At 37.2% G+C, this 25,282-nt stretch overlaps 1 protein-coding gene across 1 annotated transcript in view; it reads right to left on the bottom strand.

Moving 5' to 3' along the window:
- ADAMTS6 (ADAM metallopeptidase with thrombospondin type 1 motif 6) overlaps positions 1–25,282 on the bottom strand; it is a 266,226-nt gene that overhangs the window by 164,829 nt on the left and 76,115 nt on the right. The window contains exon 7 of the mRNA XM_067730807.1: positions 682–725. Coding sequence (XP_067586908.1) covers positions 682–725 — 44 coding nt within the window. The remainder of the gene's footprint in view (positions 1–681; positions 726–25,282) is intronic.

A 25,282-nucleotide genomic window follows, 5' to 3' on the forward strand; every position in this document is an offset into this window, starting at 1 on the left:
TGAAAGCTACCATTTTCCCCCATTTGTATTTGCAGTTAACTTTTAACCACTACAAAGTTATACTCCGCAACAAAATGATTTTTTAATTTCTAGAATACTATAGAATTGCTTTAAAAAAAAACAAGTGATATATGGGAAGCACAAGAAAGATAATTCTGTCCTCTCTCTCCACCTCTGGCTGTAATATTTTACAAAATTTGTTTTATTCTGTTCAGGTAATAAAATTTTCCAATAATATCTTTATTTATGAGGATATAATCCTTCCACAAAATTGGACCAAAAGAAGTACTGTTCTTAATGACTCTCCATGAAGTATCCCCTAAGTTTTTTTTCCCTTTCCTTCCTGGACTCAGATTTGAAGTTGCTGGTTGCTTTAATTTGCTCTCAAACTCCTTAGTAGTTTTGGAAAATACATTACAGAGATGGATTATATGAAAATGAGTGGTAACTTTTGATTTATTATTACTGTTTGATGATTTTGAATCACCTCCTAAGCTGTTTTCAATCATCATTCTACTTGTTTCCTAGTAAGTGACATAAACACAAAGGTCAGGTTTACCAGTTTATAGGAATAATTTCAGATGTGGCAGAAAAGAAAATTACCAAATTAATAATAATAAAAAATAAAGCCATTGGACCAAAAAGACAATCTGAACTATCCTCCCTTTATAAAAAACTTACCCAGTGTTCCACAGGGCTTATTTTTATAAGTGCAGATATCATATCTATAGAGGAGAAAAAAGAGAAATGAAATTTGTAATCTGATCAAATTTGTAAAATATTTTTGTATATTCATCACATTTCTTTCATGGAGCTCTGGTTGTCAGACCACAATCAGCGCAATTATGAGCAGCCAGCTGGAGTGTCGGCATTTTCAGCACTCTGGGGGACAAGCCAGCTGCACTATACTCACAGCCTCTGGCTGCAAGCCAATGGGACACCTGCCAGTAAGAAAGAAAGGTTAAAGTGGATTTTTGTAATTGCAAGTTCCATAAAACCATCTACCATACTGTTTTGAAGCTAGAATAGCTTGTCTGCAGATTGCTACTGCTTCTACAAAAAGCAAATGGGTGGCTTTTTATTCCCAATATCTTTTGGACCTGCTGGAATATTTTTTTATTATAGCCACAGACTATATTTTATACTTCTGAGCTATAAGCAATATTTGGAGTTCCTTTAACACAGGTTCTTGTTTAAAAATAAATTAGGGGACTTCCCTGGTGGCACAGTGGTTAAGAACCCACCTGACAATGCAGGGGACACAGGTTCAAGCCCTGGTCCAGGAAGATCCCACATGCCACGGAGCAACAAAGCCAGTGCGCCACAACTACTGCTCCTGTGCTCTAGAGCCCGTGAGCCACAACTACTGAAGCCCGCACGTCTAGAGCCCGTGCTCCACAACAAGAGAGGCCACCGCAATGAGAAGCCCGCACACCGCAACGAAGAGTAGCCCCCGCTCACCGCTACTAGAGAAAGCCTGTGCGCAGCAACGAAGACCCAACGCAGCCCAGAATAAAATATAAATAATTAATTTTTAAAAATAAAAATAAACTAGGGCAATACAGCAACGGGAATAAAATTGATATCACACAGTTTTCCTAGTTGTATACCAGCAATTTAGTGTGGTTAAAACACAAATATTTTACAAACAGCTAAATAATTAGCTCAATAGAAAGCTTTCCTAATGATGGTCAGATACTTATTCTAATGCTGTACTATATTATAACTCAATACAAAAGATGGAATCCATAATGTTGCATATTTTAAAATATATTACATTTAGAATGCTAAACAGTATTGATGTGGACATTTATTTTTAGTATTTTTATAATATCTTTGTAAACTAATCTCTAAAATCAAAAGTATTCAAAGTTCTAAAGTGAGAATAAAGTTAAAAAGACGGAACATTTTTATTTGCCTACAATTTATGCTACAAATGAAAAGAGTTTCAGGAAAAATTTCACCAACTAAATGAAAATCCAGGTGGTAAAAGTTTTTTTTAAAATTGTATATAAATAATGGTTAGTCCATAGTACTAGAGGAAGGCGTTAATACTTAATCCCATTCTTGTTCATCATATCGAAACTTATTTTCAAGAAACAAATATACCAGCATACCACTGGTTATTCTCATTAAAATCCCTAGAGACTCCCTTTGCCTATTTTTGATTTTCAAAATCTTCATCTTGTTCACTTTACATTTGAGAAAAGGGATTTCTTCTCCTCTTGCATACCATTCTCTTCTGACCATTCACATATTCATCCCCTCTCTTCTCTTGTAATTGGAAACCACAGGATTGCAGTATCTGGTACACTCTTGAATATAAGATAGAGAGGGTACTTGGTGTACTTACCAAAACACCAGAAAGTATATTCTGGATGTCACAACCAATTTATCTTGTGATTATATGTGTAATGCCTATGACATTACATGGACAGAACCCATACCAGCAGTCTTCAACAAAATGTAAAAAAAAGCCTTCTCATGGGTAATGCAGATTTAAATGTTTAAACGGAGCCTACTTCCAAATCCTCAATTTCCATATGTACCCGTTCCTAAAATTGATTTGCCTGAGGATGCACCTGCAAGTCACCAGCTCTGTCCCTCTTTCGACTTCCACAATCATCCTGTTTCTACTTTACAAAAAAGAAAGCATACTTCTCACCCATCCCAAACCTTGCTATGGTGTCTTGTTCCCCACCCACCCCTGTGAGTAAAAGTCTCCAGAGCATAATGCAAAGGGATAATTCAAGAGTGCATTGCGGGAAAACCAAGATGGTGGATGAGTAGGAAGACGTGGAGTTCATCTCTCTGCACAAATGCATTAAGAATACATCTACAGATGGAACAATTCTCACAGAACACTGGCTGGACACTAGCAGAAGACCTTGGACACTGGAAAGGACAAGAAAGATCCCCACACAACTGGGTAGGATGAAAGAAAGAAGGGAAAAAGAAGAGGAGAGGCAGCGGAACGGGATCTGTACCCCTGGGGGGAGCTAAAGCAGAGGAGAGGTTCCCGCATCCGGGGAAATCCCCTCACTGACGGGGAAATCAGTTGGGACAGAAGGGGAGCATCTGAGGCTGTTGGAGGAGGATGAAACGGCTTGTCTGTGACAGATAGGACAGAGTGAGAACTACACAGCTGGTCCTGTGCGCCCCAGACTGGGACGTGTGTCTGCTGGTGCACACGGGGGGCTGGGGGAGGCGTTAAGAGCTGGAACATGCGGACTTAAGAGCATACCTGGGGGCAAAGCTGCTGTTGACTGCGAGGACACAGCCTGAGGGGACAGGAGGGAGGAAATCCGCAACCAGGAATGCTTGTGGAAGAAGCCGAGACTGCCATAGAAGCAAGGCGCCACTGTTGACTGATGTGCAGGGGGTGGAGCCGCCATTGCAGCCTCTCTCTTCCCACGCGCCGGCCACCTGTCCCGCCACGCACAAAGAAAAGCCCCCAACAGGGCTGGCCTTCTCATGCCTGCCACCAGGCGCTACAAAAGGCCCCCACCAGAGCTGACCTTCTCGCGCCAGCCGCCAGGCACTAGGAAACGCTCCCACTAGGGCCAGATCTCTTGTGCTTGTGGCCACCGGCTTTCCCGTGCACCTGTCGCCACCGGGGCCCCCGTGACCCAGGAATTCGTGCCACCTCTGAGCCCTGTCCTCACCGGGGCAGACCCGAATGCTCCAGGGCAGCCTTTGGAGCAGACTTCTGTGGGTAGCCCACATACAGAGGCGGGACTAAAACCACAGCTGAGCCCCAGGGGCGGAGCAACTAAGGAAGAGGAACAAATGAAGCACCGGACAAAGGATCATCAGTCTCCAAAATATACAGACAGCTCGTGCAGCTCAATATCAAAAAAACAAACGACCCAGTCAAAAAATGGGCAGAAGACCTAAATAGACATTTCTCCAAGGAAGACATACAGATGGCCAAGAGGCACATAAAAAGATGCTCAACATCACTAATTATTAGAGAAATGTAAATCAAAACTACAATAGATATCACCTCACACCAGTGAGAATGGCCATCATCACAAAAACCACAAACAATAAATGCTGGAGAGGGTGTGGAGAAAAGGGAACCCTCTTGCACTGTTGGTGGGAATGTAAATTGATACAGCCACTATGGAGAACAGTATGGAGGTTCCACAAAAAACTAAAAATAGAACTACCATATGACCCAGCAATCCCACTACTGGGCATAGACCCAGAGAAAACCATAGTTCAAAAAGACACATGCACCCCAATGTTCACTGCAGCACTATTTACAATAGCCAGGACATGGAAGCAACCTAAGTGTCCATTGACAGATGACTGGATAAAGAAGATGTGGCATATATATACAATGGAATATTACTCAGCCATAAAAAGGAACAAATTGGGTCATTTGTAGAGACATGGATGGACCTAGAGACTGTCATACAGAATAAAGTAAGTCAGAAAGAGAAAAACAAACATTGTATATTAATGCATATATGGGGAATCTGAAAACATTGGTATAGACCATCTTATTTACAAAGCAGAAATACAGACACAGACGTAGAGAACAAACGTATGGATGCCAAGGGGGAAAGAGGGGTGTGTGATGAATTGGGAGACATATATATACTATTGATACTATGTATAAAATAGATAACTAATGAGAACCTACTGTATAGCACAGGGAACTCTACTCAATGCTCTGTGGTGACCTAAATGGGAAGGAAATCCAAAAAAGAGGGGATACCTGTATACGTATAGCTGATTCACTTTGCTGTACGATAGAAACTACATTGCTTTACAACATTGTAAAGCAACTATACTCCAATAAAAATTAAAAAAAAAAAAGAATGCATTGATCCTGGAGGATAATCCTTTATGAGCAAAGCAAGAAAAATTGAAGGGGATGACACTTGTTCTATCCTGGGAAGACCTGGGTTCTGTCAGTATGATTGTTTATAAAGCAATCTATATACCTATCTCATATTTAGAATTCAGAAGTGAGACGGTTGTCATGGAGTGTATTAACAGGCTGATTTGACCTAAAAAATGAGGTCAGGCTTGTTATTGACTGATAGTAAGTCTGACTTAGCTAAGTAGTTTGGCAACAAGGAATGATTTAGCCAGTCAGATTTCATGCAGACATTTTTCATGATTGAATGAAATAGGCAGCTCCAACGTTTTGACAAAATTTATTTAAAGCATATACCCAATATATAATATGTTTTTAGCTATAGTCTCTGTAGCTACTTAAACTTGTGATAAAAAGTATTTTATTTTACTTTTTTTTTCTTTTCAACTCACTGCTTTTATTTATTTATTCATTAATATCTTTATTGGAGTATAATTGTTTTACAATGTTGTGTTAGTTCCTGCTGAGCAACAAAGTGAATCAGCTATATGTATACATATATCCCCATATCCCCTCCCTCTTGAGCCTCCCTCCCATCCTCCCTATCCCACCCCTCTAGGTCATCACAAAGCGTCAAGCTGATCTCCCTGTGCTATGCAGCAGCTTCCCACTAGCCACACATATTACATTTGGTAGTGTATGTATGTCAATGCTACTCTCTCACTTTGTCCCAGCTTCCCCTCCCCATCCCCCCACCCCGTGACCTCAAGTCCGTTCTCTATGCCTGCATCTTTATTCCTGCCCTGCCACTAGTTTCATCAGTACCATTGATAAAAAGTATTTTAGATATCAGCTTTAATATACACAAAGTGGTACATCATTTTAAAAAATTATTTTAGGAGGCAAATTAAGCAAAAAATTTGAAAAGCACAGATAAATACAACTTATATTTCCACCTCAAAGCAGTCCTTTCTCATCTCCTTTCCTTGTTCTCATTTTGCCTACACCCTTTATATTATACTCATGATGAATATTATTTCATTCTGTCACGACTGCAAAATACCTACACAAAGGCTAAAGCCACCAACAAATAATACAAGCTAAAGCATCTTAGACTAGGATAATTCTATTTGCATTTTCTTCAGCTTTCTCCAATCCTGTAATATACCTATAGAGTTCTCCATAAGCCATTCTATAGGGAAAAGACGGGATTTCCTAGTGCCTTCTTCATTCAATTCACACTGTATCCTTCTCTATTCTATACTCACAGAGAGCAGTTATGATCTATGCTTCACCTTTAATACCAAGTACTAAAGAGCAACATTTTTACATTCATTCTTTCTTATACAGATGTACTGAGCATTTATCACATGCCCAGGTATAGTGCCATATACTAGAACCTAAAGATGAATCAGTAAGTTGTAGTCTATTTGGGAAAAGACACATAAGCAGATAAGTTACAAAATAATGTGAAAACATGATTAAATAAAATAAATGTAAAAAAAGTTAAACTTAACACAACAGAGCCAATACTTATTAGCTATTATAATTATTATCACAGTCAAGTTATATACAAAATACTATGGAAATACAGATGAAGGAATGATTCTACAATAGAAAACTAGGAAACAGATTCATATATAACATAACATCTGAAACAGATTTTAAAGGCGTAGCCAGATAAAATAAAAAAGGAAAGGGTATGGCATATATGGGGAACTATGAAAAGTTCAGAGAGGCTGAAACATTGAACATATAGGGTAAAATAGCAGAATACAAACTTGGAGAGTTGGTGTGGGAAGGAGGGCTATTAACTACCTTGAATGCCAAACCAGATTTGTTTTTTCCTACAGGCAAAAGAAACTTAGAAAATAAGTTTGCATAGTAGGAAAGGTTTTTTTTTAAGTATGTTTATATGAATGTGCATACAGATTAAGTCTGTACACAGATAAATGTCTGGGAGCTTAACGGTGGGTAGGTGAGAAGGAGGTGGGAGAGTAGGGAGAATATAATGATTTCTACTCTATTATATAAATTTCTATATAGCTAATGTTTAATCAGAAAGCGTTTCACCTATGCTGGCCTCTGATGATCAACACAAGAGATAGTTTATAGCTAGTCTAATTAATGTTTAATAAATGTTGAAAATGTGTTTTTCATTGAAGAAAAAAATTAATGGTGTTCCAGATCTGTAGGTTTGCCAAAAGATTTCAGAAGCACTCTACTGCTCTTTATGAACACTTATAAGAATTCAGCAAACATTGTAGGCTTACAATACACTTAGGTAAAGCTTCTGAGACTTGTGTGTCCGCTCATTGGTTTGGAAGATCATGGTGCCAGCTGACAACTATAAGGGTAACAGAATTCTGTCCCTAAAATATGTTCACGCACACACTGAGTGCATTTTTTCACGCAAAGTATTGTCAGAGCACCGAAATTACAACTGAAATGTCATCCAACTTATAAAATAAGGAGTATGAACTATTTTGTGCCTCCTTGTTTATTTAATAAATATTTGTATGTTTAATGAAATTTGATCTAAAACTCCCCTTCATTACAATAGATAACAACACTCACTCACCAAACCCTCAGAGTATGCCTGATCATATTCACTTAGGTCAATTTGAAACAATAAAAATTCCTGATTGGTGGAAGGAAGAGGTGATACAGTAATAAGAAAAATATTTACATGTAGCTATAGCTATCATGATACATACTTCTAAAAGACTACATTGAATTTCCACTTCAACACAGAATTGATTAACACAAATATTTTTCCATTCCTTGATTGTGTGTGCTTGTTCAACATTGTGTTATCTGTACATAACAAAATGTTCAGCGTAAGTGCAAGGTAATCATTTGAGACATTTTTTTAAAATTAAAAATTGCTTTAATTCCATTACTTCCATACTTTTATAAACTTATTCTTTCACATTTTACCTTTTTAAATGTGTTTTTTATGTTATTTCATATTCCATCCATTTTCCCATAAATATTTTTCCTTCTTTTTCATGCATATATTTCTGAATCTTTCCTTTCCTACAAATATTCTCTTTGCCCCATATTTCTACAGATGATAAGAATCTTGGTGAGTTATCTAATTCAAGCTATGCTACGCTTAAACCAGGACTTCTCAAATTAGGCCAAGGATGAACCAGCTTATTTCAGCTTCTATATATATCCCTCAATCTTCTCACATCTAACCTCTAAACATCATTTTTCCACATTATGCCATGATAATCCTCACAAACTTCACACTGCACCCATTTCTTTCTCGTGATTTTCTCATTTTTACCTCGCATCAAATTCACTCTATACTCTATCAACTCTTCTCTGCCATATTATGGTTTTGCCTTATTTTCCTCCAATCCTGAGCCACTTCGGGAAAAACTGCCAAGAAAAAAAGTGCAAGGAATCTTGCTTTAACCCAAAGATATAATCTGTGTGCTTTTAGGATTTACCTTGCTGCCACATAAATTGAAGAAAGAAGAGACAGAGGAAAAGGAGTTTCCCATTACCCACTCTCAGCACCCTTTAAACAAATCGTCTCTACTAAATCTTGACCAACCCAGATGTGGCAGGAGCACCAAAACTTGGGCCTTTGGTCTAAACTACAGGCTAGGCTAAGAAGTACACTGGCATCCTAAGTAGTGAGAGAAAAGCTGAAATGTGATTTAAAAAGGTTCTCTGGATTCTGAAAAACAGCACTTTATCACTGTGGTACTTTTCTCTTTGTTTTCTTTTCATGAAAGAATAATAAAGGGCTCAGTCAAGGTAGGTGAAAAAGAGCTAAGAAACGTGATCATGGGGATTCTATGTAAAGCCAGATACATAAAGGAAATCAGGGTTCCTTTTGGGTGAGTAGATGAATGCATACATTGTCATTTCCTTACCCTAAATTCATATGGTTGAATTTTGAGCAAGATCAAAACCAGAGTTGGCTAAATATGTTCCTATAACATTGGTATACTTTTCTGCTGTGGATACTTTCAGCTATTGAATCTCCTAATCACTTTGGCTAGGCATGGCTATCAGAAGAAACTGACCAAAACACATGATGAAGCTCCATTTTAAGGTCTGCAAAATATAGCACTACCTTACAATGATGAAATACCTAGATGGGTTCTTCAAACCTTTTCCAAAAACTACATTCCATTCTTATGTAAGAGAAATGATCATTGCAAAGAAGCATTCCTTTCAAAGATTTACTTTTGAAAATGGAATGAGTTAAAATCTAAACTTTGAGTCTCATTTGTTTAACACTGAGTCACAGACTAACTTCCAAACAGAATGTCCTATGTACTGTGCTGTCTCATTTTGTTCTCTTAGATGTGGTGGTGAAAGCCAAGTGATAGTGACACAGCACTTTTCAGCTTTCTTTACATGTACTGATACAAAACACGACCTCAGTTCTAAAGACAATTGTAATAAAATAATGAGAAAAATTATTTTAACCCAATATGTGTGAGAATGTACACTACTTTTTATGATAAATGAAAAAGATTTAAGACCACCTGCCTTAGTTTGGGCTGCTATAACAGAATGTCATAGACTGGGTGGCTTAAATGACAGATATTTATTTCTCATCGTTTTGGAGGCTGGGAATTCCAACATCAAGGTGGCCAAAGATTCACTGTCTGGTGAGAGCCCACTTCCTAGCTTGTACACAGCTGGCTTTTCCTTGTGTGTGCACATGGCCTTTGATTGGTGCTTGCTCATGAAGAGAGAGAAAGCTCTGGTGTCTTTTCTTCTTCTTATAATGGCACTAATAGCATCATGAGGACTCTACCCTCATGACCTCAACTAAATCTAATTACTTCACAAAGGCCTCACTCCCAAATACCATCACACTGGGGATTAGGACTTCAACATTGGAATTGGGGGGGTGGAGGGGACAAATGTTCACTCCATAACATTTGACTCCTACCCCCCAGATTCACGTACAAATTCACGTCCTTCTCACGTACAAAATACATTCATTCTATCCCAACAGCCTCAAAAGTCTTAATTCATTCCAGTACCAACTCTAAAGTCCAGAGTCTTACCTAAATATCATCTAAATCAGATATGGGTGAGACTCTATGTATAACTCATCCTGAGGCGAAATTCCTTTTCAGTTGTGAACTTTTGAAACCAGAAAAGCTATGTGTTTCCAAATGGAGGATTAGGCATAGAATAAATGTTCCCATCCCAAAAGGGAGAAATCAGAAGGAAGAAAGGGGTGATGGGTCCCAAATAAGTCCAAAACCTAGCAAGGCAAATGCCATTAAATTTTAAGGCTTGAGAATAATCCTCTTTGGTATGACGTTCTCCCCTCTAGAACCACTGGGGTGGTGGCATCACCCCATGGCTTTATGAGGTGGCCTCTCCCCTTCAGCTTGGCAGAGGCTGCCCACCTGGCTTCACCCACTCTGCTTCTATGAGGGCCCTCCCATGCAGCTCTGCAGGGCAATGGCCCTGCCCTTTGAAACCAGGGTAGAAGTAGTCTTGCCTCCCAGGCTGCATAGTCTAGGGCTGTGGTGGGAGTAGTAGCCCTGCTGATCTCTGAATTGTCTTTGGGGTCCTTCTTCCCTTTTCTTAAAGGATAATGCATGTTCACAGCCTTCCTTCATTACATCCTATTTTCTCTGTTCCCTTTTGTCCCAGCTGGCAGTGTTTTTCCTGGTATAATCCCATCTCTATTCCTGACTGTTTAGATGGCTGATTAGGTCTGTAGTTCATATCCACGCTACTCTCCCTATTAAATGGTCAGTCAGCCACACATTTAGTGTTCTCTTTTGAACACACTTCCTCACTTTTTGCAATTTGGATAGGATGAGGATTTTCCAAATCTTAAAGTGCCAGTTCCTTTTTAGCTTAATAATTCCTTCTTCATTTCTCTCTTCTTGCATTTTGCTATAAGCGGTCAGGAGGAACCAAGGCCCTCTTTCAATGCTTTGCTTAGAAATCTCCTCAGCTAAATATCCAATTTCATCGCTCACAAGTTCTACGTTCCACAAAATACTAGAACACAAACATAATTTGGCCAAGTTTTTTGCCACTTTATGACAAGGTTCAACAAGGTTCACCTTTTCTCCATTGTCCAGTAACCCTCATTTCTGACAGAGATATCGCCAAAATGGTCTATCTGTATTTTTATCAACATTCTGCTCATGATTATTTGTGTATTCTCTAAGAACATGGAAGCTTTTTCTACAACTCTTCTCTTCTCTTTCTGAGCTCTCACCAGAATCGTCTTTAAAAAGTCCTCTCACAGCAATCTTAGGTTCTTCTAGCGGGCATCTCAAAACTTTTTCAGTCTCTACTCACTATCCAGTTTCAAACCTTCCACGCTTCTAAGTATTTGTTACAGGAGTACCCCACTTCTCAGTACCAATTGCTGAATTAGTCAGCTTGGGCTGCTATAACAAAATACCATAGACTGGGTGGCTTAATCAACAAATATTGATTTCTCATATTTCTGGAGCTACGAAGTCCAAGATGAAGGTGCTGGCAGATCCTTTGTCTGGTGAAGGCCCTCTTGCTCACTTGCAGACAGCCACCTCTTTGCTGTACCCTCACACGGCAGAGAGAGAGGGGGTTCTGGTCTTGTTGTCTTCTTATAGGGGCACCAATTCCATCATGGGGGCTCTACCCTCAAAACCTCATCTAAATCTAATTACTCCTGAAGGTCTTAACCTCCTAATACTATAACATTGGGGGTTAAGATTATAACATATGCATTTTAGGCAACCACATTCAGTCCACAACACTACTTTAAACAGCGAATTTGATTCACTTTATGAACTTCACAAGTTACATTTTTTGTAATACTCATCTCTTTATCCAAATGACATTAATTATCTTGGAAAAGTTACTTGCTGATATTTTTGAACCCTTAAAACCCAAGACCACCCATATGTATATTATCTGATGAAGTAACATATTTATTATTATTATGTGACTATATTATATAATACTTCTCAAAGATATGTCAGGGTTATTTGCTTAATAAATATTAGATATATTTAGCTACTAGTTCTTGTCTTATGTCAGAGGCTACCAGTGTTTCTGCTCATGGAATGAATTAAAGATTTACCATAGATTGTAAAACATAGCCCTGGCTATTCACATGATAATATGAATTTTCCATTCATCCTACTAGGGTTTTTCTATTAGAAAGCATAGAGATAGTTAGCAAAGAATGCCTTTGCCCTTGCAAAACTGTCCCAAGCCATTGCAAAATGTTGATCTGACAAGACTGAAATTTTCGTATCTAAGTTATAAAAGCCTACCAACACAGGATGTTCATTCCTTTACGATCATCAGTAGCCTCAATTCAACAGATTATCATTTTTGTCCTCTGGGCCTATCTGCAATAGTATTTCAATCCTTTTCCATCTCCTGGTTAACTGATTAACTTTCTCCTTGATTGTTTTGTCACTAAATCATGATATATTCTTTACAATGAATAAATTGTTTCTATATTTCTACACATTCACCAAAATGGGATATTACGTTGTTTGCATCCTGTCTTTTAGCCAACAATATATTTTGAGCATCTTTCTATGTCAGTAAAGAAATATGCACATCATTTTAATGACTTTATCAAATTCTACTGTAACAAAATTTAAACAATGCCCTATTGTTGAAAACTTAAATGGTTTCCAAGTTTTCACTGATATAAACTTAATCACAATGAACATCACTATAATTTTGCACATTTACCTGATAATATTTTCATATTAAAATCCTAGAAGAGAAACACATTTAAGGATTATCATTCATATTGTAATGATCTCACCATTGCCCACTTCAATAACCTTATGTCCACCTCTCTCCCCTCTCTGCAATCTCAAGTAGCATTTACCTTCTTTTGGTTTCCTGAACATACCATATTTCCTTCCATTTCATGAACTTTGACCTTACTCTTACCTCTATCTGAAACACTTTTCTACCAACCCTACTCTCTTTGCTAGGTTACTCCTACTAATCTTTCAGATTCCTAGTCAATGCACTTCCTCAAGGAAGTCTTCCATGACTAGATGGAGTTCCCCTAATCAATACTTGTCGAACTCCCTAAATTTTTCCTTCATAGCTCTTATCAGACTGGTACTTTCATGTATGTGTCTTTCCCACTAGACTGAAAATTCTTTGAGATTAGGGACTGGGCTGTTTTGCTCACTACTGTATCCCAGCACCCAGCACAATGCCTGGAGCACAATAGGTATTCAGTGTTTATAGAATTAATGCCCTCTAGAAAAGTTATATCAATTTATTCTACCACAATCCTATTTCCTGATACCCTTGTCACCAGTTAATGAGAAGAAAGTTATTTTAGGGTATTGAAACAAAATTAAATAATGAAGTTCTTTTCTTTTTTTTTTATAAATGTATGTATTTATTTTTGGCTGTGTTGGGTCTTCGTTGCTGCACGCGGGCTTTCTCTGGTTGCGGCGAGCGGGGGCCACTCTTCATTGCGGTTCCCGGGCTTCTCACTGTGGTGGCTTCTCTTGTTGCAGAGCACGGGCTCTAAGTGCGCGGGCTTCAGTAGTTGTGGCTCGCAGTAGTTGTGGCTCGCAGGCTCCGTAGTTGTGGCTCGCGGGATCTAGAGCGCAGGCTCAGTAGTTGTGGTGCACGGGCTTCGTTGCTCCATGGCATATGGGATCTTCCCGGACCAGGGCTCGAACCCGTGTTTCACTGCATTGGCAGGCGGATTCTTAACCACTGCGCCACCAGGCAAGCCCAAATGAAGCTCTTGTGTGTTTGTCAGGGAAGCAGAAATTTTTTAAAGGTACATTTAATATAGCATTGTCTTGGTAAGTAGATAATGGAATAAGTTTGATTCATTAAAAATTTATCTGCTAAAAGATTCTCTCATATTAATAAATTTAAAAACTAAACCACTTTTACAACAAATATTTACTGAGAGCTTACCATGTGTTGGGATAAGGAAAAACACGGACAGGACTAACTTACTCTTCATCTGAAGATGCTTAGAAACTTTTCTAAGATCAGTAAAGGTTTAATCAGGCATCATTAGAAAGAGAAAATCTTTTCACTCTTTTACACCACTGGAGTACAATTTATTGGACTCAACTTTATTCATTTTAGTTATTTTTGTGCCCTCCTTTTCCTTTGTTCTTTCACAAGAACTGGATAACCTTTTCTCAGGGTAGCTGTATTCATCTTTTGAGCTCCAACTCTACTTATAACACCCTAATTTATATCCTTAAGTATCCCTTGTTGGGGTGAATGCAAATATCTTTTATCCAACTCTACCTTATATGTAGCTTATTATTCCTAACGCATAACTCTGCTCATGCCATTCTCCCACTCAAAAATTCAACTCTCTCCAAAAATCTAAACACTGTAGCTTGGAGTTCAAGAACCCTCAAAAATCTCAATTTACCTTTCTAGAATTATCTTTTACTTCTCCCTATATTTGTCTTTTATTCTAGCTAAATTTGACTGGTGGTGCAGTGGTTAAGAATCCGCCTGACAATTCAGGAGACACAGGTTCAATCCCTGGTCTGGGAAGATCCCACATGTCACACAGCAACTAAGCCCGTGAGCCACAACTATTGAGCCTGTGCTCTAGAGCCCGTGAGCCACAACTACTGAGCCCGCACACCACAACTACTGAAACTTGTGTGCCCTAGAGCCCACGTGCCACAACTACTGGGCCCATGTGCCGCAACTACTGAAGCCTGCATGCCTAGAGCCCATGCTCTGCAACGAGAAGCCACCGCAATGAGAAGCCCATGTACCACAACAAAGAGTAGCCCCCGCTTGCTGCAACTACAGAAAGCCCGCATGCAGCAATGAAGACCCAACACAGCCAAAAAAAAAAGAAATTGGCTATATACTCACCATTGTCTAAAAAGGCCCTCATCTTTCTCACATCCCACACTTTGATCATGCAATATCCTCCTCCATTTATACTGTGAAATTCTAGACATCATTTAGGCTCAGTTCCAATATCTCATCCTTCATTATGCCTGAATTGACCTATTCCTTCTCTAATTATTACAGCATTCTGTGTTTCATAGTGTTGTTTTATACCACAGTTTCTTGTATAAACTTCATTTTCCTCCCAAATACTCTCATCGGTATTTAGGGGATATAATAAAATCTGTACCCCCCCCAAAAAAAAAGAGAGAGAGAAAGAGAACAAAATATAATGACTATGACAGTTTGATGGGTTTCTTATCCTTGGGATATTTATATTTCTCATTGTAAAATTATTAAATGGTCCTCAGATTATGATTAAGCTTTTCATGTAGTTTAGCAACAAAGAAGAAAAGTACTGATTATGTTAACTTGTACAGTTTAGTCCACTGTCAGGCCTATTTGTCACTGTAAATTAATAGTGAATAGTGAATGGGGCATTTTTATTCCATATAGACCAGTTTCAAAAGTTTGGTTAATTGTATGTCTTTAAAAGTGGATTTGAATGATAACAAAAATCAGATTTTTAAATCTCCAAGGTTAAGGGCCAGGTTCTAGAGTATACTAAATTCACCTAATTAATAAATGCTACCCTGAGTTATATATTTTCTTCTTTAGGGAGTAAATAAGAATCTCAATATTCCCTCACAGCTGTAGGAACAAACACATCATGTACTTTTAATATTAAAATATTTTCAACCATCACAGCACCTAGAACAAAAATGGATAAGATTGTTGAATAAAAAAAAAGGTTCGTTTTCTAAAAAGAATAAAATAATTAATAGGTTGCTCTTTGGTTAGAAAACAAATTACCTGCCTATAAAAAAATACAGCTTCGGTCTTCCCTGGTGGCGCAGTGGTTGAGAGTCCGCCTGCCGATGCAGGGGACGCGGGCTCGTGCCCCGGTCCGGGAAGATCCCACATGCCGCGGAGCGGCTAGGCCCGTGAGCCATGGCCGCTGAGCCTGCGCGTCCAAAGCCTGTGCTCCGCAACGGGAGAGGCCACAACAGTGAGAGGCCCGCGTACCGCAAAAATAAAAAAATTTAAAAATAAAACAGCTTCATTTAGTATTAAAAATTAATTTTGACATCACATAGAATGGAAATGCTTTATAAACAATGTAAAATTGATCAGTCCATTTTATATTATTTATAATATAAGGACAGTTTATACAAATAACTTTACACACTTACTACATATAAAAAGTTTTTCTTTCTAAATTTTTACTGTAGCATCCTTTTAGTTTTACAGAACATGGTAGACCACAAGAGCTCTTTGCCTTAAAATAAAGTACATAGCTTATTTTGTCTTTTTCCTCAAAAACCTCAAAACCAAAGAAGCTATTTAAAGCAAAAAAAGGAAAAACATAATATACATGTAAAGCACTGCTCAATAGGGAGAAGAATTTTTCTGTTGTTAGTATACGGGTCTTTTAAAGCTAGCCACAAGCAACCAATAGTCTAGTTCTGTTTGTCAGTACTTTAGTAGTTGATTTTCAAAGATAAATAATTTTTATTTGTGGTCAGTAAACTATTTAACAACATTGATTTTGAAAGACTGACTGTGTTTCCAAAATGCATATGAACAGGCTGCTCTTAGAAAAAAACACCACCACAGCATCTTAACATTTGTAAATATGTATATAAAATAGAAATATAACTTAAAACTTCAACATAATCATTTCTCTCTTTTATTGATATTCACCATCAAACCAATGAACAGTTGTTTGTATTCTAAAACATGGTCTAGTTAAAGAAAGTGGGGAAAGAGGTCATATTGACTATCCTTCTGATTTAATGGAACATCATACTACACTGTCTTATTAACAGAATTGATTATAACTTGAATTACGTTACCTCTATCAAGTCAACTAGACATATTTTCCATAAGGACTGATCATAAGTCAGAATTAACCGTTAATTTTCCTCAGTCAGAAAAAGACAATGGGGCTTCCCTGGTGGCGCAGTGGTTGAGAGTCCGCCTGCCGATGCAGGGGACGCAGGTTTGTGTCCCGGTCTGGGAGGATCCCGCATGCCGGGGAGCGGCTGGGCCCATGAGCCATGGCCACTGAGCCTGCGCGTCCGGAGCCTGTGCTCCGCAACGGGAGGGGCCACAGCAGCGAGAGGCCCGCGTATCGCAAAAAAAAAAAAAAAAAAAAGAAAAAGAGAATGAAAAAAATGCAGGTTTACTTAATGAGCTACTATGATCATAAATGCCTCAAATGCCCTTTGAGCAGTCTGATGTAATCACTTAGGATCCAGTGTTACAAAAGATTTCACATGTCCCATAGTCACTGATTTTAACATTGTATGTGTAAAAATTTCCTCATACCTAACTAAATCCTTCATGACACAGGTTAAATTGATTTCTTCTTGTTTGACCTTCAGTGAAGATTGAGACCATCTGTTCTCCATCCTTTACACATAAATACCTCTAAGTCTTCTCGAGAATAATAATCACTGATACTTTAAAATTTTTCTTTTAGGTTTCTTTTTCAACCCTTTAATCATCTTTGTGGTCCTCCTCTGAACTTCCTCCAAGTTCTCCATGTCCTTCTTTAGCAGTAGAGCCCAGAACTAGAAACAATGCTCTCAAAAGGGTCTGACCAGTGGCAAGTACAATGGGAAAATAATCTCAAGTTTCCCACATTCTTGATTTTTATTTATATGACCTTACATTGTGTTTGCTTTAACCACCACACTACATTGTTAACTCATAATAATCTTATTATTCCTTTATTACTGAGGGGCCTTCCAACTTTACTTAAGTATAGTCAGTTACCCTCTGGAGTTTATGATATTCTTCCTCTCTAATCATATTGCTTCATATCTGTACCCTACCATATTTATTTATCCTATTTTCTAATCAATATTCCAATTTGCTGAATTATTTTAGTCTAACACCACTTTCTACTCTGATATAGTAAGGTATCGATGTCTCTTGCCGTATTTCTCGCCAATTCCAATTTGCAATCATTTATTAAGAATATTAGGGCTTCTCTGATGGCGCAGTGGTTGAGAGTCCGCCTGCCGATGCAGGGGACACGGGTTCGTGCCCCGGTCCAGGAAGATCCCACATGCCGCGGAGCGGCTAGGCCTGTGAGCCATGGCCGCTGAGCCTGCGCGTCCGGAGCCTGTGCTCCGCAACGGGAGAGGCCACAACAGTGAGAGGCCCGCGTACCACACAAAAAAAAAAAAGAATATTAGAATAAGTGATCATTACATGTCTATAAGAGGGGATTAAGTGTTCTGAAAAAAAAATTGAATGCCAGCATTTATCATCTGAAAAAGTATGATTATGGAGACCTTGTTAAATTTGCTCCATCACCTTCAGGTTACTAGCCCAGCACTGTCTGTCTCAGGGGCTAGAGGGTAGAAGATATGAAAAACCAAAATGCTTTCATAATTTCAAAAGGTCTCAAAGAGCTAGATTAAAATTTTCCCAATATACTGATCAGTTTCTTTTGTAGAAAACAATAAAAAGCTTGCAGAATCACAATACATTATAATTATTTGGGTTACCTTGCTCTACTAGGCAGGCCTTCCATTCTGTCATTAACTGAACAAGATTTGTTTGAACCAAAGTTTACTGATAAATACCAAAATACGTACTTTCATAATGACCTTATTACATGTTGAGCTATTTCAGATAAAATACCAAGAATATTGAATTGACCTGGTTTCCACTGGGTAGGAACTTATTAAGATGGAAGTATATATAGCCAGATAAAATCCATCAAGTCACCTATTGCTATCACACAGACATGAATTATATATTAAACACTGTTGGATTCACTCTTGTATCATTATAAATTATACCTTTATATCTGTAGTAAAAAAAAAAAGAGTAAAGGTACTTAAGAGATGAAAGACAAAGATCAATACATAAATACCATGGAAAAGAAAAGTAATCATGGTGTTCTATATTGCATCTGAACAAAGCTGTTCCCGACAACTTTTATTAAAATTATCAAGTGAGCACAAATACTGTCCCCTACAAAGTGCAAAAGCAAAATATGTTTCTAACTTTTATAGCTAGAAATAAGAAACAAAGGTTAATTCATTGTTTAAAATTAAAATGGTAACCAGGACTTCCTTGGTCCAGTGGTTAAAGACTTCGCCTTCCAATGCAGGGGGTGCGGGTTTGATCCCTGGTCAGGGAGCTAAGATCCCACATGCCTCGTGGCCAAAAAACCAAAACATAAAACACAAGCAATATTATAACAAATTCAATAAAGACTATAAAAATGGTCCACATCAAAAAAATACTCTTTAAAGAAAAATTTAAATGGTAGCCAAAAGAAGAATTAAAAATGGTTAACTGGGGCTTCCCTGGTGGTGCAGTGGTTGAGAGTCTGCCTGCCGATGCAGGGGACACGGGTTCGCACCCCGGTCCGGGAAGATCCCACATGCCGCGGAGTAGCTGGGCCCGTGAGCCATGGCCACTGAGCCTGTGCATCTGGAGCCTGTGCTCCACAACAGGAGAGGCCACAACAGTGAGAGGCCCGCGTACAGCAAAAAAAAAAAAAAAATTAACTATATTAGGAAGATGGGCATAAAGTCAGCGGTTTAAATCAGTGAAATTATTATCCATAAGAGAAACAAATAAAAGAGAATGTATAAAATTGACAAAACAAAAAACTGTCCTAAAAATCATATTACTTATAGACAGAGCACTAACTCTCAGAAGTAACAGCTGGAAAGGAATGGGGCGAGACTATTGCTTATTACCATAATAATACATTATTTTGGTGTTAAAATTTTTCATCGCTTTATTAAAAATCACAAATTCCAAATTTCACATCAGTAAAAACTGCATAATTTAGAAATAACAATAACTCTTTTATTAAAGATTATGAAGCAATTAATAATATTCTACTTTCTGTAGATTCCCACTTAATTGAATTCACAAAACAGCCACTGAAAGGTGATATTTATAGAATTATAATGTAACTAATAGCAAGCTAGGAACTGCCTTGCAATTTATTCTGAATATTCAACAAGGTTTCCTTGGAGGGTGCCAAACTAAAAAATTATTAGCCCTAATGTAGTTAAGATAAGTGAAGTGTCATGAAACATGACATTTCATCTGCCAACTTAAAGAATCCTTAACCTTTCTTCCAAAACCACTACCCTTTTAGTCTCGTGAGCACTGTAAAAGTAGTCAACTTTTTTTAGAAGAGGTATAAATCAAATTTGAAATCCCTAAAGTGCTCTTGCTGTTTTTTGGCCAAATCTAGTATATTGTCTAGTTTTTTTCTCTTGTTCTTTGCCCCTTACATTGCTTCCAAGACTAAAAATTTTTCTGAGCAAAAGTCCTAATGGCCACTCTTGTGGATTCATCATAACCCAAAGGTGTGTCGCAATGCGATGTGGTAATGTTCTGTCACAAAACCATCATACTGACGTGAACATCAACGTGAATATTTCATGAAAATGAATCAATGGGTAAATATCAATAGTTAAAAGATGTAATGACAGGATATGTTAAAACTGTACAAAGACAAGGCAATAATCCAAGATGGGACCTTTTCTTAGACAAAGAGGAAAATTCTAGAACGCAGAATGACCCTCAAAATAGTTGGAAAATTTATCTTCACCCAAAGTTTCAACTTCCATTATGAACTTAATGCCTGTGCTATATAGGACATGATTCTACTCTCACCAAGGAATCATTATGGCAAAAGGGAAATTGAACTGTGACACCCACATTTGGCATCACTGAAACAAGGAAAGAAAGTTTGACCAACGTAAAGATAGTACTTTACTCTTTGAAATCAAATGACTTCTCTAAATTCATCTTTAGCCTGTCATGTCACTTAGTCACTTAGGTTTCAAAATAGTGACCACTTGAGAGATAAAACACAAAGCCACCTTGGATAAATAGAATCGGGATTACTCTACCCATGAAATGAGTAAGTTAGGAAATCAAACACCCTCTCTCATGCATGGCCAAGATGTTATTTTAATAAAATTATCAGCTTCATTTAAATTAATCTTTTTGGAGTTTGTGTTAGTATCATAATAGGTCTAGGAACATGTTTAATGATACTAATAATACATACTCTTCATGTATGAGATTATTTCAGAAAATATGTCTGGAATAATAATTGCTGTCATAACATTAAACTATGTATTTTAATTCGGTTTCTTTATTTTTTAAAATGCTTCCTTCCATCCCCTAATTTCATCACTGCATTCCTCACTCCTAGCTCAAACATAAACACACACATTCATACAATAAAGTGATACTAAGAAACCATTCATGTTAGTATGAGATTTTATTTTAGTACCAGGGCTCCTACTTTTAGTAGACATATTTTTAGCTTACATTTAAGTGATTAAAAATGTATACCTTTACAGATTTGGTCAATATATTTCATACATCCAATTTTGCAAGCTTGATAGCCAGAAAAATACAAGGAATCACAAAAAATTAAAGGCGCAGATATTTTTTAATAATAATCCACTGAAATAATCTTATTTACAAATATTTTTTATCTTGAAAATAAAATATTTTTGTGGGTCTCTTTCTACATAGTTGTTCTCAAAAGAAAGAGCTCTCTGATCTAGGCAAATAGGAGAACTAAATCCTATTGTGGTGTGGTGTGTTCTGGTGTGTCATTGAACCTGTCTACAATTATGTCAGATGAGGAGTGCTATTCTTTCCCTCGTTTATCTCAAAAGCATATTCCATGAGAATGGAAGGCATGCAATATGAAAGGAAGAGCCAAACAACAGGACCCCACCTCCCAGGATCCAGAGAGCAGCTGGCTAGCCCCAAAGAGCCATGCTTTTCAGTTCTTGTCTTAGGGAAAATATTTTGCATTTTCCTGTTTAGAATTTAATATCTTTTGTTTACGTATATTTTCATGCCTGCCAAGGATCGTCTCTGTGTATGTCTCTTCAAATTAATCCACGCCAATGACACCATACTAATATTTATCACTTTGCTCAAACTCTATTTCGCTGGGAAGTTGGAATTTATTAGAGATGTTAAGTTCCAACCAAATATTGATGCAGCTGCTCCCTGAAGTTTTAAGGGTATGTTAAAATTGTGTGTTTTGGAGAATGAACAATGAAGGTGTTCAGCCTTCTACCTCTGCTTTCCTTCCATATCTCAACTCATTTTTATTTTAGTTTTAAATGAAGATATCACACATTTTTTCAGGAGTGATAAGATTAATAATGAAAAAGCCTCTAGTGCATGGAGTTTGCTGTGGAGTGTGGTAGGGGTGAGGGCAAAGAAGAAGAGTGCCAAATAGTAAAAGAAAAATTAACAGAATTTACTGCACTCAAAACTATGTATAAAACTACTCCATGACCTACACATTTACAGGCAATTAATCTATGACAAAGGAGGCAAGAATATCCAATAGAGAAAAGACAGTCTCTTCAATAAATGGTGCCAGAAAACTGGACAGCTACATGTAAAAGAATGATATTAGAACATTCACTAACACCATATACAAAAATAAACTCAAAATGGATTAAAGACCTAAATATTAGACTGGAAACCATAAAACTCCTAGAGAGAAACACAGGCAGGACACTATTTGACATAAATCATTGCAATATCTTTTTGATCTGTCTCCCAAAGCAAAGGAAATAAAAGCAAAAATAAACAAATGGGACCTAATTAAACTTAAAAGCTTTTGCACAGCAAAGGAAACCATTGACAAAACGAAAGACAACCTACTGAATCGGAGAAAATATTTACAGATGATATGACTGATAAGGGATATATAACAGTTTATATATATAATATATAAACAGTTTATGCAACTCAACATTAAAAAATGAACAACCCGATCAAAAAATGGGCAGAAGACCTGAATAGACATTTTTCCAAAGAGGAAATGGAGATGGCCAGCAAGCACATGAAAAGATGCTCAACATCACTAATCATCAGGGAAATGCAAACCAAAACCATAATGAGACATCACCTCACACCTGTCAGAATGGCTATCGTCAAAAAGAACACAAATAATAAATGTTGGTGAGTATGTGGAGAAAAGGGAATCCTCATACACTGTTGGTGGGAATGTAAATTGGTGCAGCCTCTGTAGAAAACTGTATGGAGGTTTCTCACAAAACTAAAAATAGAGCTACCATATGATCCAGCAATTCCACTCCTGGATATATATCCCCCCCCAAAAAACACCAAAAACACTAATTAGAAAAGATATATGTACCCCAATGTTCATACCAGCATTATTTACGATAGCCAAGATATGAAAGTAACCTACCTAAGTGTCCATCAACAGATGAATGGATAAAGAAGATGTGCTATATGTGTATGTGTGTGTGTATATACAAATCACACACATAAATACATACCCACATATATAAACATACACACACATACACACACACACACATACACACACACACACAATGGAATACTACTCAGCCATAAAAAGCAATTAAATTTTGCCATTTGCAACAACATGGAAGGATGTGGAGGGTATTATGCTAAATGAAAAAAATCAGGCAGAGAAAGACAAATACTGCATGGTATCACTTATATGTGGAATCTAAAAAATACAACAAACTACTGAGCATCACAAAAAAATGAAGCAGACTCACAGATATAGAGAACTAGTGGTTACCAGTGGGGAGATGGAAGTTGGGAGGGGCAGTGTAGGGGTAGGGGATTAATAAGTACAAACTATTATGTATAAAATAAGGTACAAGGATATATATTGTACAACACACAGAATATAGACTATATTTTATAATAACTATAAATGGAATATAACCTTTAAAAATTATAAATCACTATATTATACACAGGTAACATATAATATTGTACATCAACTATACTTAAATTTTAAAAAGGCTTGAAACAAACATACAAACTACTCCATGTGTTGTAGTTACACGAGAAGCATTTAGATAAGATGACTTTGAAATAAATGAATGAAATTTTAAATTTTAAGGCAATATTGTATCTGTAATTCAAAACCATTTTCCTTATTTCATTCACACATTGAGAAATTACCATTACAAAGCAAATAGTCCTTTGACCCAGAGACTTCAGAAAAGATAGTGAATGATAAGAGAGTTCAGAAGAGAAAGAGAGTATATCCTCAAAAGAACTCCAAATTTATCTATTTCATGTATAGAAGTTGCTAAAATACAACCTTAATGCTGTATCTCTTTTATAAAATGTTTCATATTTTTTAATAGTTTACCATGCTGGTCTAATACCCCTTTAAAATGAACTTTTGGAAGGTATTGATCATATCTTCTCTCTACCATGTAAGCTCTTCCAAGAACTTAGTGAAATCTGTGGATCTTCAAAAATGATTTGCAAATAAAGATTATAATGTATTTAATCAAATAGAGTAGCATCAACCTCTTTCGGGACCATTTAGAAGTGATTCAGCAGGCCCATGAATACAAATCCTATAGTGAAAAAGGGGAAACCTTAGAAACAAAAACTACAGACTAGAGAAAAAAAATTTCAGTAAGAACAAGATGGCTTAGAATAGTTTATACAAACATGAAATGAGTTTTGTTTGGATTCTAAATCTGCAGTGAATTTACAAGACACCCTTGCTCCAAAATTCCTCTTTATAAGATGTACAATTATATTCAATGTCTCAGTATTCCAAAGACACTCAAATAGCCACCACTACCACCTACCTTAAAAAAGTTGTTTTAAATATATACATAAATTTGGTACTTGAAGCTCAGTACCAATACCACTTCACAGAACCAGGCACCTCAGTTTCAACCTACAACTCCCAAATTGTTTCCGTTTCTACACCACTACAACTAACAATCTTGCCAGACTGTACAAAACCATCCAGTGGTTTTGTCTGATGTGGAAAAAAGTCCATGAGGGACTAGGAGGTGCCACCAAATTCATGCCAGGATAAAGATCTAAGTTGGTTGGGCTAGAAATTGGTGGCTTAACCCAATGCATCACCTTATTTCCATTCTCTATCTTTTTGAGCAAAAATTATTTTTACCATGGTAATTTTGTATTTATCACTCAAAAAACCTGCTTTGTATGAACTAATGGTAGTGTACCTGAAGGAATCATTCTGGTAGATTTTTGAAAGAGTTCATTTTCATTTTCTCATACTGGCTCCCTCAACTTCACAGTATCTGGCCAGGAGAGCCAGATGAAATATTCCACATGAACAGAAATGTACTTAATAAGTGTAATAAACTAACCAATCAAAATTAATAAAAATAACTTTACTTTATTGGGTTTTTTTTAACCCAGAGAGAATTCTGTCAATGAATATTATTTGTCCTCCAAAAAAAATTATCCAAGGCTAAGTACTTTTCTGAGACTGTTTCCTAAAAAATCAAATTGTAAATCTAGAAAGGTAAACACTACTCAAATCATATTCTATAGACATTTACTGTATTGATTCAACAATAGGAAATAGAGCTTGAAGAGCATCCCACGTTTCAGATGAAAGTTAACATAATACCAGGAATTAGTGGACTCAATTCTTCCAATCACATAGTTTATTTCTCTCTTGCTAACCTTTTATTGACT

This window comes from Pseudorca crassidens, chromosome 3, assembly GCF_039906515.1.
Source record: "Pseudorca crassidens isolate mPseCra1 chromosome 3, mPseCra1.hap1, whole genome shotgun sequence".
NCBI classification, from domain to species: Eukaryota; Metazoa; Chordata; class Mammalia; order Artiodactyla; family Delphinidae; genus Pseudorca; species Pseudorca crassidens.